This window comes from Frankliniella occidentalis, unplaced genomic scaffold (assembly GCF_000697945.3).
Source record: "Frankliniella occidentalis isolate FOCC.00 unplaced genomic scaffold, Focc_3.1 Scaffold269, whole genome shotgun sequence".
Classification (NCBI taxonomy): Eukaryota; Metazoa; Arthropoda; class Insecta; order Thysanoptera; family Thripidae; genus Frankliniella; species Frankliniella occidentalis.
In genome coordinates, this window is record NW_026267395.1 from 291,638 (window position 1) to 307,701 (window position 16,064).

At 53.5% G+C, this 16,064-nt stretch overlaps 3 protein-coding genes across 5 annotated transcripts in view; 2 read left to right on the top strand and 1 right to left on the bottom strand.

Moving 5' to 3' along the window:
- Positions 1 to 4,803, top strand: part of LOC127750843 (uncharacterized) — a 14,168-nt gene extending 9,365 nt beyond the window's left edge. The window contains exons 1-2 of one of the 2 annotated variants that reach the window (XM_052273401.1): positions 2,307 to 2,457; positions 4,325 to 4,803. In XM_052273401.1, coding sequence (XP_052129361.1) covers positions 2,430 to 2,457; positions 4,325 to 4,740 — 444 coding nt within the window. In that variant the 5' untranslated portion in view covers positions 2,307 to 2,429 and the 3' untranslated portion in view covers positions 4,741 to 4,803. Of the gene's footprint in view, positions 1 to 2,306; positions 2,458 to 4,324 lie in introns of those variants that run through there. The other variant, XM_052273402.1, reaches the window with a different exon arrangement.
- An 825-nt stretch (positions 4,804 to 5,628) lies between these two features.
- On the top strand, positions 5,629 to 9,645 carry LOC113205098 (uncharacterized). The gene is made up of 4 exons (XM_026420569.2): positions 5,629 to 5,710; positions 5,950 to 6,141; positions 6,780 to 7,049; positions 7,661 to 9,645. Exons 1-4 carry the CDS (start codon positions 5,639 to 5,641, stop codon positions 7,985 to 7,987), a joined length of 861 nt encoding a protein of 286 aa, XP_026276354.2. The 5' UTR covers positions 5,629 to 5,638; the 3' UTR covers positions 7,988 to 9,645.
- Positions 9,646 to 11,755: 2,110 nt separating this feature from the next.
- LOC113204568 (uncharacterized) overlaps positions 11,756 to 16,064 on the bottom strand; it is a 10,714-nt gene continuing 6,405 nt past the window's right edge. The window contains exons 1-2 of one of the 2 annotated variants that reach the window (XM_052273391.1): positions 13,175 to 13,312; positions 11,756 to 13,089 (exon numbers count right to left, since the gene is read on the bottom strand). In XM_052273391.1, the coding sequence (XP_052129351.1) occupies positions 12,756 to 13,082 (327 nt within the window). In that variant the 5' untranslated portion in view covers positions 13,083 to 13,089; positions 13,175 to 13,312 and the 3' untranslated portion in view covers positions 11,756 to 12,755. Of the gene's footprint in view, positions 13,090 to 13,174; positions 13,313 to 16,064 lie in introns of those variants that run through there. The other variant, XM_052273390.1, reaches the window with a different exon arrangement.

Below are 16,064 nucleotides of genomic sequence, written 5' to 3' on the forward strand. Positions count from 1 at the left end.
GGGGGGGGGGTCGCCGTTCGCCCCCTTCAAACGCGCCTACAACACAATTAATAGTACACAAACAGGATTTTTAAAATATAAATTGATCAAACGAGTCAAAGTATGTATAGAATTCGTGAGCAGTCTCGTGGCTGGGTGTTTTGCCCACCCCAATGTCCGTCCACGGACGTCTCCGGGGACACTATGGAGTAAACAATATGACAGGGCAGCTTTTCGATCTCTGCCCCCGATCTGCACACACGAGCGGGGATGCTAGACGCGCAGGGTCTCACGCCGCCGCCGTCGCTGATGAGTGTAGCGGGTGTAATAACCATTGTCTGCACCGGGTGTTTCGGTGCACGCGCCCGTTCGGGTGGGCTTGCCTCTAGAGACTTGTCTTTATAGGCTTGCTTTAGGCTTGCCTACTACTGTCGGCCGTCCGCCGTCCGCCTGACCGTAATCGGCCATCGCTTTGGAATCTGGTATCGCGTCGTCTTGAGATCGGCCATCCCTTATCGATTGAGGTCTCCACGAGCAGAAACAGCAGTGACTGCGTCCTGCGACTCTGCTTGGTCATCCACGCACCACACCAGGCATCGGCTCCGGCGACACTTAAACGCAGCCCTTCTCTTGGACTGACACGGCTCTTACGCCTTTTATCACCTGTTTACCCTTGGGGGCGCTGACGATGCAGAGTCATTTAGTAAAGTCCCGTCCTAGTGTTTTCAGCCGGGAGCTATTTTGTGTGCTCTCGGTACACGGGCATGTGTTATCTGGAGCATTAAGCTACGAACTGTGCCTTGCAAAGTCAGTCAGTCAGTCGCTGTATGTCTGTTCTTCCGCCCATCCTATCGTTTCATTTGAACATCTTTTTGCTTAAATCTCAAAATGTGCTTTTCTGCCATCTGAGTCCGGCTCACGAAAACGAAAAATAATGGGTGTGTGACGAAATGCTCTTGGTTCTCGGGTCACTTTGCCAGCAGCCAAATTATAGCTTGCCAGATGACCATGACCAGTCCAGCTGCCAGCAAGTTCGCGTGGTGGGACCTCAATGAGATCTCTCTCTCTCTCTCTCTCTCTCTCTCTCTCTCTCTCTCTCTCTCTCTCTCTGACGGCTGCAACAGAGAGGCTGTACCGAGGAGTCCCCCACCATTACACTCGTTGTACACGAGAAAAAATATTCGCACGATACTCGCGATACTCGCGGCAACTCGTGAAAAACTCGCGCCAACTAGCCAAAAAATCGAGAAATACTCGCCAAATACTCACGAATATTATCCAATACTCGCGTAACGTAACTCACCAAAACTCTCGAATACTCGCGAGTACTCGCGTAACTCATTTTACACCCACATGGAGAGTGGGGGATCCCTCGGGCTAGTTAGATTTTCGGACGGACGGAAACTGTTCCGATACCGACCACCAGGACTCAATTTTACGATTTAAACTGTCAAATTACGTTAGAAAGTTGAAAGTTTTACACAATTTCTGAGACTTATCTAGTTGTATAATGTAAAAATAAGTAAATAATATGAAACATCTACACAAAATCTCGCAGTGCTTAGCGAAATGCACTCGAGTCGCGTGCGAGCGGTGTGATCTGACAGCTGAAAACGGCTATAGGTTATTCAATTATTAATCCAAAAATCGACCCAAGACGATCGGAAGGATCTGTGTGTGCTAGACGTGCACTACATAACTTTAACGTTATAAAAACATTTAAGAGCTGAGCCTCTCGATCTAAACAAAAACAACAACAAAACTTGTAGCCGAATAAAATACCAACATATTGTATTAGAGCGAGGAATAACAATGCGCAGCGATTGGTCACGCTATGTGTGCCCGATAAGCATCGGCCGCTGGTGACAGAGGAAACGTTTCACTGCGCACACCGGGGTGCATGTCCGGGGCCGCCCGGGACGCATTATGCGCACAGATTCGGTTTAAAGGGCGGGAATATGTTTGGTGGGGATCCTGGAAGAACTCTGGAAACTCAAAGTGTGAGACTGACTGCAAAGGCTGCAAGGCCACATGGTGTCCTCCTGCGCCAAAAAGTGTGAGACCGGACCCGGCCAGGGTGTCGTGGAGAAAATTCCAGAGAAGTTTCGACATCCGCCGACGCAAATCATTTCAAGATCCACCCGTAATTGGTACCCAGAAGCCCTCGCTTGCTGTGGACTTTGGCCACACATTACCTGGCTGCTGCAGGCTGGCGGGCGTCCTTGAGGACTCCAGGCAGACACTAGACTCCGGGCAGGCGGCTGGCGCGGGCTAAGTGCGGGCACGACACATCCCCCTGACGTCACGCTGACGTCGGCTCGCGGCCGCTGTTCGGCCCGGTCCGAGCTCTTTGTGACCCCCTGTCGGCCGCCGCCAGCCGCCGTGTCCCACCGGGCCGCAGTGTCCAAGGGGCGGCCGACCCTCCAGGCGAGGCGCGCGCGCGGCTCACCATGGGCTGTGTGTGTGTCGGAGGCTTCGGTGAGCAGCAGCAGCAGAGGGAGAGAGAGGGACAGAGAGAGCAAGGGGGAGAGAGTGCCAATGCGTGACCGCCACCTTTGCATGTATACGCCCCGGCCCCGAAGAATCAGTTCTTGGTCCAAGTCCATACATTATGATTCTCACGCGAGATCTGTGTGAGTACCGGGTGTGTGAACCCCAGTGATGCGGACTCGCCTCTCCGTCCGCCCGCAAGGCACCATGGCCCCCGCGGCCCACAACACTAGTGTTTGTTCTGAAACGCACATTTGCGGTGCAGAGAGAGGTAAACGACCACGTTCGCTGTCCTCCAGCCACGACGTGAGACGTGAGTGAACCAGGCCAACCTCTCAGCTGGTCGTTTGCGCTAAAGGGCCGCCAAGCAACTTTACGTATAACGATTTCAATAAATTGTAGTCCGGGAGGTTTTCAATCGCATTTCTAGCGTTGTGTGGCGTGGTGTGCGTGTGTCGCGGCGAGGACGTTCCGTGCCGACGCGCTGGAGCGGTTCGGTCGTGTTTTGTTTCATTTCCCCGGCGCGAGTGCGATGGCCTTCCCCGCGCCACGCTTCGGAAATGGCGCGAAAGTGAAGAGTGATGCTCGCGCTCTCTCCCACTGCTGGCCGCCCGGCTGGCCGCCCGGCTGGCCGCGAGCCTCATCTGCTCCGCTGCAGATTGCGACTCCGCGCTCGAACCCCTGGCTGGAGCGCCCAGCGTCGCTTTATGTAACGCCCGGTAAAACGCCCCGCGCTGCCCCTCGCCCTGCATCCCGGCGAGGCGTTGCGTGGCCGCGGATGAGACGGTGACGGCGGTGACGGCGGTGACTGTGTTGTGACGTTGCCGACGACAGTGATGGACAGGCAGTCACTACCGATCGCGATGCTTCGCGGCGATAGTGGGCACGAGCCGCAGGCGCGAGCTGGAGTGGGAGACACTACCAGTACCATACGTGCGGGCCAGTCGTTTGGACGCGGAGTGGCGTTTTTGGTCATTCTTTTATCTATCACTTCCTCCTCTCCCCCCTACCCCTACACTCCACCCGAAAAAATGCCCGAAGCAATATTTTCAACCTTCCCTATACGTGGACGTGCACGGAAAAAGAGTACGTTCGTTTTAAAAAAATAAATAAAAATAATTCGTTAATAACAGGAGCTCAGCGCCTGCAAGACTTTGGGTAGGCCACCCCGCAGTACACGCGTGCACTATAGGCTACATGTTGCCTACCTAACAGGCGCTATGGAGCTTGCGTACGCTGAACGTGGAAGGTTCGTTACGGTAACACGGCGAATGACAGACGAACATTTGGATGATCGCAAAGCGCTGCAGCCCCTTTCCTTTAGAATCGGACTAGATATCGTCCTGCTGTGTGTAGAGTTAAAGTAGAGGGATACATCGTCAGTATTCTACTTCGAAACTCCTCACGGAAAACAAAAATCTGCTATCACAACCGAGAATCTGTTGCCAGAACTGATATTTCAGTTAATTTCCGGACTACTGTTTTTTGATAATGAAACTGATATCTAACGAATTACATTCAAAAAATTAGTCGCAGCTGCGTGACCAAACATTTCTTGGCTGCTAATACGAATTGTTTATTGGTCCCTACCCAACTTTGCTTCCTTACGCAATTGTATCTACGGCAAATTTTCGCTGCCATGACTAATTTATTATTAATAACTTTATGGCCGATTTTTGATTATATAACCTAATCCTTTTTTTGTACTTAACTTTTCACGTAGTTTTTTTAACAATTATCCTGGAACAAAAGCGAACAAAAGATTGAGTGAGCATGTTCTAATGATTCGAGACAAAACAAAGCCATAATTAATTGACTGTTAAGAGGCTCACGACTGATATTATTTGACACACAGACATGCCGGAAATGGCGGGGACCCTGTCGAACGGCCACGTGCTCGCCAAGGACAGCGACGTGGCCAACAACAACGTGCAGCGGCCCACCATTACGGACGGCAGCTCCGACTGGATCGACGCCGACCTGGTGGCCGAGGCCGTGGGCGAGGACCCGTCCTCCATCCGGGACGTGGTGGTGAAGGCGGCCGTGGCGGACGGCGACAACTACTGCTCGTGCATGTGGCGGGTGCAGGCCACGGCCGGCGACAAGCCCGTGAGCATCATCGTCAAGGCGCCGCCGCGGGGAGAGCTCATGCAGGACTTCGTCACCAGGCTCGGCTTCTTCACCAAGGAGACCAGGATGCTCAAGGTAAAGCCCACCGCGCAGTGGTATGTCTGTTCATATGAACATGGGTTTTTGGACAAACGTCACTAACCACATGCAATTTTGAATTGATAGCAATAAAGTTACGAATTTGCATAGGCCTACTCTTGCACCGGATTCAAAACTTGCATTCAGTTAAGATTGTAGAAAATCATTTTCAGCACTCCTAATTGAGATTGGAAAAGTAGATAAAAATGACAGCTGAATAATAGGAAATTTTTTGGTATCGCATTCAAGAACCTTTACTCGGCACGGAAAATGCAATCGAAAATATAACTTTTATGAGTGAGACCTTGACGGACCTTGAGGCCATTATGGCGGCATCATATCGACGTTAGGGAAGATTGGGAGTCTTGGGAGTGGGAAGGGGAGGTGGTAAGTAGTTGACTCCAACAGCCCTGTTTTCTTTTCTGACCTATACATTCTCGTACGGAAATAGACCACGACAGGTCGGAAATTATACATATCTTCAAGTGGTCCCAAACTCCTGCAGCGGCGCCGGCGTCGCGTGTTTTGGAGTTACTGATTGCCTCATGTTGTTTTCATCGGGGGTGTATGGCGTGGCTCTGTCAAGGTCCACGACCGGCAAAGGACACTGGGAACTGCTTCAGAAACGACCTCCTGGAATCACTTCGCAGGGCGCTGCAGGGGTGCGTGACACTCTTTAGTGGAGCCTTCCGGTGGCGCCACCCGCCGCATCCGGTTTGGGGGGTGGGGTGGGGGGGGTGATCTGACAGCTGAAAACGGCTATAGGTTATTCAATTATTAATCCAAAAATCGACCCAAGACGATCGGAAGGATCTTGTGCTAGACGTGCACTACATAACGTTAACGTTATGAAAACATTTAAGAGCTGAGCCTCTCGATCTAAACAAAAACAACAACAAAACTTGTAGCCGAATAAAATACCAACATATTGTATTAGAGCGAGGAAGACGGGGTGCTCGTCATGGAGGACCTGTCCGTGTACGGCTTCCGCAACAAGGAACGCCAGGGGCAGCTGGACATCGTGCACTGCAAGGTGAGAGAAACAACGTGTTGGAAACTGTAAGAATGTCGCACATTTGTAGGTGCGTGGACTCCATTCTTACACGGTGGCACAAAGTGTGTGATTTTCAAAAGAAAATTTACACCTTTACTCCCTTAATTGTACGAGTGGGCATTCACACACCTACAAATGTGTGACATACACACCTCTGCGTTTCCAGTGTACTTTATTTCAGGATTGCAAGTCCTGTTTACATAACCTTTCTGCTGCAGCGAGCGCTGGAGCTGCTGGCGCGGTACCACGCGCTGTCCGTGGCCCTGCACCGCGAGGACCCCTCCGCCGTGGAGGACTACAGCGAGCCCATGTTCGTGCGCGGGAAGAACGCCCAGGACGAGGAGCACGCCCGGCTTCACAGCGAGGCGCAGCTCAAGAAGTTCGGCGACCAGGCAGAGACCTGGGAGGGGGTAAGTGACTCGGGCACTCCAAATGGAAAGGGACCATTTTCACTGTAATTCTTGATGCAATGAAGACTACAAATTTAGAGCAATAATTTGTTATTGCATTAAATGCGATAATTTTAACACCTGTTGCTGCGATGATAAATTATCGCACTAAATTGACATTTGTCATTGCATTGAATGCGATAAATCTTAACATATTTTGCTGCAATGATAAATTATCGCAGAAAAATATGCCAAAATTATCGCACTTAATGCAATGACGAATGCCAATTTAGTGCGATAATTTTTTTACGGCTCCCCCAGGTGCAATATTTTGTGGGAATCGCTTTTTGGCTATTATCGCATGAAGTTGTATGAAATTTATCGCACTTGACATAACAGTGAATTGTTCCCTAACAGGCAACGAACGTTTTCGTAAATCCAGAAAGGATGTAATTTTGTTCCTAAATTGGACAAATTATGTAAAACTTAACACAATTCGTCCAGTTTTAGGAAAAAAATGGCATCTTCTCTGAATGTGCATGTGCACGACAACATTTTTAGGAAAAAAATTGTCCTTTTACATTTAGAAAATGTCCGCGCCCGAGCTCGTGTCCAGTTCGTGTCCCCCAGCATCGACTCACGTTCATGACTTGTTGCAGACGAAAGGCAAGGGTTACGGGGAAAAGATGGCCAGCCTCTCCAAGGTGATGTACCACAAGATGTGCGACGTGGTCGCCCCCAGCGCCACGGGGATCAACGTCTTGAACCATGGCGACTACTGGATCAACAACATGATGTTCACGTACGACGCCGACGACGTGGACTCGGCCGCCCCGCGGGACATCCGCATCATCGACCTGCAGCTCGTCAGGTTCTCTTCGCCCGCCTTGGACCTGCAGTACTTCATCACGACGAGCGTGAAGCAGGAGGTACAGTATGCTATCCGAGTTAGATAACGCGGCTGGCTGTAGTGGCTCGCTTTTCTCACATTCATTCGGCAAATTTCCGGGTGCTCGGCGCCTGCGAGACTCGGGGTAGGCCACTCCGCAGTACACGAATGCACTGCAGACAAGATATTGCCTACCCATCAGGCTGTATGAGAGCTGGCTTGAGCTGAACTCGGCATATTCGCAACGGCGAATGACGGACGCACTTTCTGGATGATCCATATTGCAGCACAGCTGCCCCACGGGTTGGCCTACCGAGCGCGTCGCATTACCTTAATGTCGGCACAGTTATAACCTTGCAAAGCAAAATGCCAAATCCCTTGCAATTGCAAGCACTTGCTTTGGAAGGTTTTAACTGTGTGAGTGTGTCGGGTGGATGAGGGGGATAAATATTCGGAACATATAGTTTCGCTGAATATCAGAAGATAAAGTTGTAACAGTTTTTTAAAAGTATGAACAAGTTTTTCTTGTTATGGTTTCTAAATTTACGCCTTTATATGTCAAATACTTATTTTTTGACGATAATCCAGCACTACACTTTTTTTTACAGTTTTGTATAACCAATAATTATTCTTCCACGATCTCCCTTGCAGGTGCGCGAGGAGCAGCTGGACGTGCTGCTGCAGACCTACTGCGACTACTTCAACGAGTACGTGTCTGCGCTGGGGCTGGGCGACGTGAGCTGGACGCTGGGCGGGCTGCGAGACGAGTTCCTCTCCAAGTCCCTGTTCGGGTTCAGCGCCGTGTACACGGTGCTGTGCGCCGTGGTGGCGGACCCGGAGGACCGCCTGCAGCTCGACAACGTCACCAAGGAGAACATGCACGAGGCCGACTTTACCTCCAAGGCCTGGGCGGGGAAGAACTTCCAGCGCATCATACCCGGCACGCTCGAGTTCTTTGCGAGAGACGTGCTGAGCTAATCAGCGGGCGCATCCTACGGCTATTCGTCGCAAATGGTGTGGGTCATTCACAGTCTTTGTTGTGGGGGAAACGAAGAGCCACACACACATGGAAAGCGCGTAAAAATGTACAAAGAAGGTGACATACTAGTGACGTGTATTAAGCTCATCAATGAATGTAACACGTGTCCAATGTGTAACCTTTTTAGCGCATTTCTACGCGCATTGATTCGTTGGTGCTCCCGAGGAACTCTTGGCCGAACTTGGTAATACTGCAGGCAGTAAAACAAGAGTACAACCAAAGTTATTTTCCACCGACACATTACCTGGTCGCCGCCATCAAGCAGTACCGGGACGGGGCGGACGCTGCAGTATTGGCGCCGTACGAGAGGATAGAGTTAGGCAAAGCCGCATCCCTGCAGCGTCCGCTAGGTAGGGCTGTGCGATACAACGATATTTTGATATCGATACGATATTGTCCGATATCGAGGTTGCTCGATACTACGATTTATTGCGATATATCGACCATTTTCAAACATATCGTTTCTCCGTATGGTTCGATATTGCGATAACTAGATATTATCGAGACTCGATGCATCGAGTCGATGTCAATACGTGGTCAATATCGTATGGCGATATCAAAATCTGGAAATCGCATGGCCCTACTGCTCGGTGAACACAAAACCTTTATGCATGATGTTGTGCAAAATGCTTGCAGGACTTTGTGCAGCTAGTCGAGCACCATGACCACTATGCACACATTTGTGCATTGTTATGTTCTGCGTGATTATGTACAACCTAATCCATGAGGTTTTTAGAGTGTAACTTACCCACCCCACCAGAAGCCCCAGGAGGGCACACTTCAAAGAGATGCGGCCTTCTCATGGCATGAACCTCTTTTATTTTACTTCTATTCAGGCGCGGTATAAGGACCGGCTGGACCGGCTGACAGGGGGAGCGATGCACCGTGGGTTGCCTACATACAGGGGTTTTGGTGGCACAAATTGCCCACCTTTCAGGCGCCTCACTAGAGCCCCCCCCCCCTTATAGCGCGCCTGCTTCTTTTCCAGTATTACTACTAGTAGGTACTCCTTTGTCCTGAAACAACTACAATCGCCGAAAGAAATAACTGACTAAAACTTGATTAAGCTAGTGATGGTGAATTGTGCTCAAAGAAGGGAGAGGCTTTAAATCCGATTGTAGAGTGTTGTGAATGTGAAAATACGAGGTGACTGTTATACTGTGCCGCGAACATTTGTTGAGGTTTGCCCATTCACTCGCACAATTAAAACCTTTGAGAAGAATTTGGCAGGTTTGAAATTGTGAAAATAAACCTTTATTCCACAATACAACCATTTGGTTTGTTTTGTAAACTGTATTTAGTGTATGCTTGGCGAAGCATTTAAACTGTTTGTAATTTCAAGCAAAAGTTCAGAATAACGGCTTCGCTAGGGCCATAAGACGGAAACGATAGCAAATCTGCATGCAAATCTGTTAATGTTGTACAAAGATTGTTGTTTTGTCTGCAAATCTTTGAGAATGTATAAAGATAGTATGTCTTTCTATGTGATAGTAGATCCTTAGTTACTTTAAGTAAATTCAATATTTAAAAACAAACAACATTATAATTTTAGTTATTTTTTGAGATTATTAAGAGAATAAACGTTACCTGAAACTTTTTAGGTGTCAGAGTCCTGCAGAAGAACCCTACCTCCACATCCAGTACATTTTCAGCGTTACTTTTGATCAGGGGCCAAAAATGCTTGCTGGCACTTTCTCTGAAGCTTTTTTGACTCGGAGGGAGGAAGCAGGGAGGGGAGGGGGAAAGGGAGAAGAGATCTGTTACCAGTCAAGGAGGGAAGGAGCGCGACGCGCGACGGGCCGTGCCAGTCAGGGGCTGGCTGAACGGGGCAGAGTGGTGAGGTGGGAGTGTCAAACCACGTCAAGCAGAGTCGGCGGCACAAGGGACAAGGTACAGCAGCTCTGGCAGGACCAAGGACCATAACAGGAACAGGGGCACTAGGGAGACTATGTTTTACTGGAGTACCAGGCGGGCGGCAGGAATCCAGCTACCCACGACCATGTTAACATAACACCTGTCATGTCTTTATGAACAGATATTTCCGTTGAGCGGAGGGAATTACCATTAATTCAATGTAACCATTTTCTCTGTGAGAGGTTCCTTGCTCGAAATGAGTGAGAAGATTCACCCTCCAAATGGAAGTGAGGCTCTTCGGGTCTTCAACTTCAACCTCACCCTATTATTTGATAAACATTCTCGTTTATGACTTAATAATTCAAGTAAGAATTTTCACTCGACCTGAGTGATTCTTGTTTCGACTTCATCCATTTGCAGTAAAGGTTTCTGGCCAGCAAGGTTTAGCCAAGGTTTATCATTTAAAAACGAGAATCCTGCGAGGTTCAAACACCAGCTCAGAGTGCTCTGCCGCCCAACGTGGCGAAGATCACGTCCGCACGGGTATGGACCGCGCTGCAACGTCCTTGAGCGGGGCGGAGCGGGGTGGGAGCGGGGGCCCAGCCCGACAGTGGGATGAGGAAGAGGCACTCTGTGCGACGCTTTGAACCCATGAAACTGAAACAACTAGAATGTTAGTGCATCTGCACGGCACCTGGACGCGACCGGACTGCGAGGCCACGCGCCCCGCCCCGCTCGACGCTTCCGGGTGACAAAAGAGCCTCGCGACCAGGCGAGGTCCAGCCATCTGGCTGTGCGGATGGTGGGAGAGCCTCAAGGGATGCCAACGGCGATTACTTGTTCTGTTGAAAATGGACCGGGCTGTACCGGGTGGCTGCGGGGCGGTCACGGACGGTAGAGGCGTAGTCCCACATGCTACTAAAGCCTCTGTGCGGTACATAACAGCTTCGAATAGGCCAGCTCTGGTTTACATTCCCGAACTTATTGGATCCAGCTCCCACACATTTCCGTCCGAAAGCCCGACCTGACCTCTGCGCTGCTACGTAAATAGCCCCGGCGGCCTGGCGATACTCCGCGCGGCGGGGAAGGCCTTAACTCGCGTTTGGCAGGGGCTGTGCTGTGCACGGCTGTGCCGGTGTGTGCGGGTGGGGCACCTGGCACAGCGCGCCCAGCCCAGTGCCTCCCCCGGCCAGCAACAGGGGCGCGCGTGGCGAGGGGCGGTTCAGTTGGACGACCCTTCGCGGGGCGGGGAGGGTTACCGGTGCAGATAGACCTGTTCTCAACGACAGCGCGGGGCTACCGATACCGAGTGTCGGGCCGGCGGCGCGTGGGCTGGCGCCTGGCGCATGGCGCCCGCCACCTCCAGGGTAGGCAGCCGATCGGGCGCTTGTGCCAGCCGGGCCGGCCCGCCTCCTGGGCTTCTGAGGGGCTTCCCCGGACACCTTTCAGCACCAACCCTGGACCCTCCGCCACAGATTTGTTATTCAATGGTCACCGGTAGGAGTAGTGAGCCGGCCGCCGGACGCCACCACAAGCTGCACGCCCCACGCCGGGTGGGCCTGGCCCTCGGCCTGGCCCGGCGCCAGCATTCACAGGGTTCGTTGGCGCTCGCGAGCCCCTCCGCGGCGCCCCGCTCAGCCTCGCGGGGGTCACGTCCTTCGCTGCGTACTCTGTCAAAGAGGAGCCACCGGCCCGGGGCCCGGGCCCCTGTCTCAGCGCCAAAGCTACCCCCAGCCCCAGTATTTCATTCTTTCTTCTGGCCGAAATGTGTGTGTGTGTGTATGTGTGTGTATGTGTGCGTAGCTCAGGGAGTTGCTTCGAAGGCCCATTCAAGAAAACCAAGACACGAGAAATAATTTGTTATAACGTGTATTTGAGCTTACATTGAAGCCAAAAACGTTGTTTTATTATACAAAGAAATAATTAATGGTCTTTACGAGGTCGTCCTAGAACTCATACAGGAGACATACATAAATAGCTTAAAATAAGAAATGAGAGTTCAACGATCACAGAGCACACTTAAAATAAAAATACTGGTATGATTCACAGGAATGGTGTCGTAACATGTGGTTTGCGATACTACCCCGTGAATAAATAAACTTAAACAAATAAAATAATCGACATCGACACTCCGTAAATCTATCATCATCATCTTCAACAAAAAACTTTGTTACACAAAACAGCGGTGGTATTCGCCCGCATCTTAGTTCGACAAGGGAATCACGGGTATACAAGAGAACAGAAAGACGGCACGAGGAAGCGGCGGACCGACACGGCCGCGCGCCCCGCACACAATTTATGAATAATTCCGCCTTGTGGCCAGTCAGAGGAGGTGGAGCTCGGCGCGCAGCTGGCCTGCACAGGGCCACGGCGCCGCGGAACTGAGGCTCTCAGGCGGCCGGCCAACAGGAGGGTGCGGCGGCACGCCTCGCACAGCGACAAGACAGATTGGGCCGGTGTAAGACACGCACACATAACAGGGGGAGGAAAGAAATTGAGATCTAGTGGACGAGCCGTCAAGGGCTGACGGGGACGGTGGGGGCTGCGGTCCTGGCGCGGGGCGGCGCGGCGACTGTGATGTAAGGAGAGGCGCAGCCGCCCCCATTAGACTTTCAGATCGGCGGCCGCGGACGGGTCCGACCCGACCCCGCCCGGCAGAGTCTGAGACAGCGTCTGAGACAGAGTCTGAGACAAAGTCTGAGACGGACACAAGATGGCACACAAAAATCACAGCCAAGCGCGTCGCGCATGATCATCAACCGGAGGAGTCGCGCCGGCTCGGGGCGGTTGATGGTGTTGGTCGGTGACCTCACGGTGACCTCGCGGTGACCTCGCGGTGACCTCACGGTGACCTCAGGCCGCGCACTGGCCGCAGAGCGCGAGCGGCGCCCGGTCCCGCACGGCGCCGCCTCCATGGCCGCCGGCCGGCGCCACGCCCGCGCAGCGCACATGGTACCAGCCGCCGCAGCCCGAGCAGGTCATCCAGTCGGCGCGCCGCTGCGCCGTCTCCCTGAAGTAGTTGGCGTGGCAGCCCCGGCACGCGTGCTGGTCGTCCGAGAAGCGGCGGTGCGACTGCGGCTGCTGGCGCCGCTCCTGGGCGCGCCGCTTGGCGCGGACCCACTGCGACAGCCGGCTCTCCTGGTGCCCGATGGACCAGAGGCGCTTGAGCGGCGACGTCATGTTGGACCTGGAACAGAAAACAGGCGGCGGCGTTAGCTTCCAGTCCTGGGCGACGCCACGGGGAGTGGTCCGGGTGGGGTCCCGCCCCTCACCTGGCTCGGCCTGCGGAGCGCCCTCTCGCCTCGTGCTCTCTAGAGGCACTGCTCGCGGCCGGGGCCGGGCCGGTCAGGACCGCAGGTGGATAGAGAGGCCGCAGCTGCGCAGCTGCGGGGTGGGGTGGGGCGGGGAGCTGGGAGGCGCGGCGTACCAGATTAGATAACGCAGGCCCTTCTCTACCACCAGTCCCCTCTCTCCCCGCGCCTTCGAGATCCCTACTAACCCTTCGCCCCTCCCCCCCCTTCTCTGCCTCTTTATTCCATCTTCTTTCCTGTGAGTCTGCGAGCAGCCCGCGCAGACTGCTGGGCGCGCTACAGGGCGGCGGTGCGGGGGGAGAGGGTGCAGCCAACTGCCTGCGCGCGAGCAGCCCTCGGCCCGCGGCCACCACTGTACGCCAGCCACGCCAGCTGGCCCTCGCTGCGCCCCTTCGGCTAGCGATGCTTGTGGCGATGACCTAACGCTGCAATTAACGTTTTGGCGAGCGCCTGGCCAGCCGTTGACCGGGCGGGGACCCTTCGCCGGGCCGCGCAGCCGACGCACACGACCAGCTGGGCAGCCAGCAGCAAAAAAAAAAAACACGTTTGCTCAAACTGCTAGAGGTAACCGTTGGTTCTTATTTGTTTGCTGTTTATGCTAAATATTCGGACATATATTTGCTGACATATTTTTTTGAGTTATTTTAGAAAACAATTACGGTGAAACTTACGTTTAAGCTTGGTTTAGGGTAACGGCAAAATAATCCACGAAGAGGGACAATGTCTTTTATATAACAGAGAACCTAAAATAAATCAGCAAGCTTGCTTTTTTTTTTGAGTCAGCTGACCGTGCCCTGCTGGGTGTGCACTCCTTCTCCTCCTTGCGACATACTGGGCGGCCTGCGGCTTGCGAGCAGTGAGATGCTCCCACGAACCTTGAACTAATCTGCGAGCTATTCGTGGCGCAGCGTGGCATCGTATCACTCCAATTCGCACACCGCCTGCCATAGTGTGGGAAGCTTTATTCCCAGCTGAGGCCGCACACACACACACAGCCCACAGGGTACACAAGCACGCCCGGCCCCAAGTCTAAACATTCGGATCCGGCTGTCCAATAACCCCGACGAATCTACGATTAAACAAACCGCAAGCTGCCGATGCGACTTTGCAGCTGCCTCGGCCAGGTACAGTGAAGGGCGGTTGCCGCCACGGACCACGGCGCGGGCTGGGCTCGGCACGAGTCGGTGCCCCGCGCGCTCCGCCGAACCCATCTCGTGACCTAATAATCTCGGGTAAGGCCGTGGCCGAGTCACCATCGGTTAAAAATAGAGGACGAATCGAGGTCAATTTCATTTCGCCTTGTGTGTCCACACACCAAGTAACCGTTGGGCAAGATTCTGCAGTTGGATAAATACATGCACAAGTTTTCGCCTTATGTATGCACGCACATATTTTTTAGGGTGTGCAGATTAAAGTATGCTCGAACGATAATGCATAAACGTGCATCGTTTATACAAGAACCGACCCAAAAATACAGAACGAAGGTGTAGTTCGTACTCCCCCCGTGTCGGTTTCGCCACCGAAGGCTCTTTCGCGGCTGCGGACATACGACTTGAACATAAACCTTGAAGAAGTCGGAGCGGCGTGGCTCCCTCCTTACAAGATGAATGCGGGTCCCATGTTTTATTCAGCCACCTCATCAATGGATTCGGATCAATGCCCGACGAACGGAACCCGCCATCTTCGCGCAGCCTGAGCCTGCTTCTGCAACTCTTTTTCTGTACAAAACCCTTGGCTGACTTCCACTGCATCTCCCCCCCCCCACCTTTACAGTTGAATTTTAACAAGCTATGGTGGAGACAATACGAGCCTCCCGACCTCGCGGCGACGTGACGTCATTTGAATATGTGGCGCCTCTAGTCCACCGCCTTCCACGGGCTGGCACGCGAGCTGCATCTGCAACTTGAGCGGGCGGAGCGTGTTGGTCGCGGCGTCGCCTCCTGACGTCACGGCGGCCGTGTGCGGAGCGTCAGCAGCGACACAGCCGCGAGGTGCTTCAGACGCAGCGGAAGTTGGACGAGGCGTCCTCAATTATTTAGGGTCATCGGCCGCGGCGAGCGCAGAGATGACCGATCCGACCGACACGAACAGCGCGGCGAGCAGCGCGGGACTTATGGGGTTCCAGCGCGGCTAGCCGGCGGCTATTGGGCGTGTGGTGGGGGCACAACTCGACGACTGCTTCCTGCTCGACCCACCTTCGGGGGCCCAGCCCAGCCCAGCCCGGCCCGGCCCGGCCCGGTGGGATCCGGCCGCAGCCCCGCGGTGGGTAAGGTCAGTCCGAGAAGGGCCGCGCGCGCGCGCACACACACACACACACACACACACCCGCCCACCCCCAACGTGTTCTTATTCCACTGCTTCATTCCCTGCTCCTTTTGTTCTCGGTGCTGCGCGAGCTGCGCTCCGTGCATCATCGGTCACGATCCAGCCCAGGCGGAGATGGGACGGCCCGAGTGATTACGCCGATGACTCGCCCAGATAAAACGTGGCGTGGCGTGGCGTGGCGTGGCGGAGCGTGGCGTGGCACAGCCTGGCGTGGCGTGGCGCGGCCGCCGCGGCGGGTACCCTAGTGGTGCCAAGGCATACATTAAATAAACCTGTGAGCCGAGCTAAGCAGCTTCCCTTCCGCGTTTTCAGCAACAGCCGAGACTGACCACGTCGAAAAAAAGAAACACTACTACTCTCTGGCCTCCTCACATCCGCTGACAGACGTTTGGGTGAGCGAGCGAGCTGTGAGGTGCTGGGAGGTGACGAGGCGGGGAGTGGGCGGAGGAAGAGTTGCTGAAGTCGGGACACATTCGTGTTCCTGCTGGCCGGTGCCCTGTGGCTGGTCCCCTTGGAGACCTCGGCC

Excerpts from the sequence above, each read along its gene's own strand:
- LOC113205098 (XM_026420569.2), top strand. The coding sequence starts at position 5,639 with ATGGAGGACCTGTCCGTGTACGGCTTCCGCAACAAGGAACGCCAGGGG. Across the intron at positions 5,711-5,949 it reads TGGACATCGTGCACTGCAAG|CGAGCGCTGGAGCTGCTGGC; the intron begins GTGAGAGAAACA and ends TTTCTGCTGCAG. Across the intron at positions 6,142-6,779 it reads AGGCAGAGACCTGGGAGGGG|ACGAAAGGCAAGGGTTACGG; the intron begins GTAAGTGACTCG and ends GACTTGTTGCAG.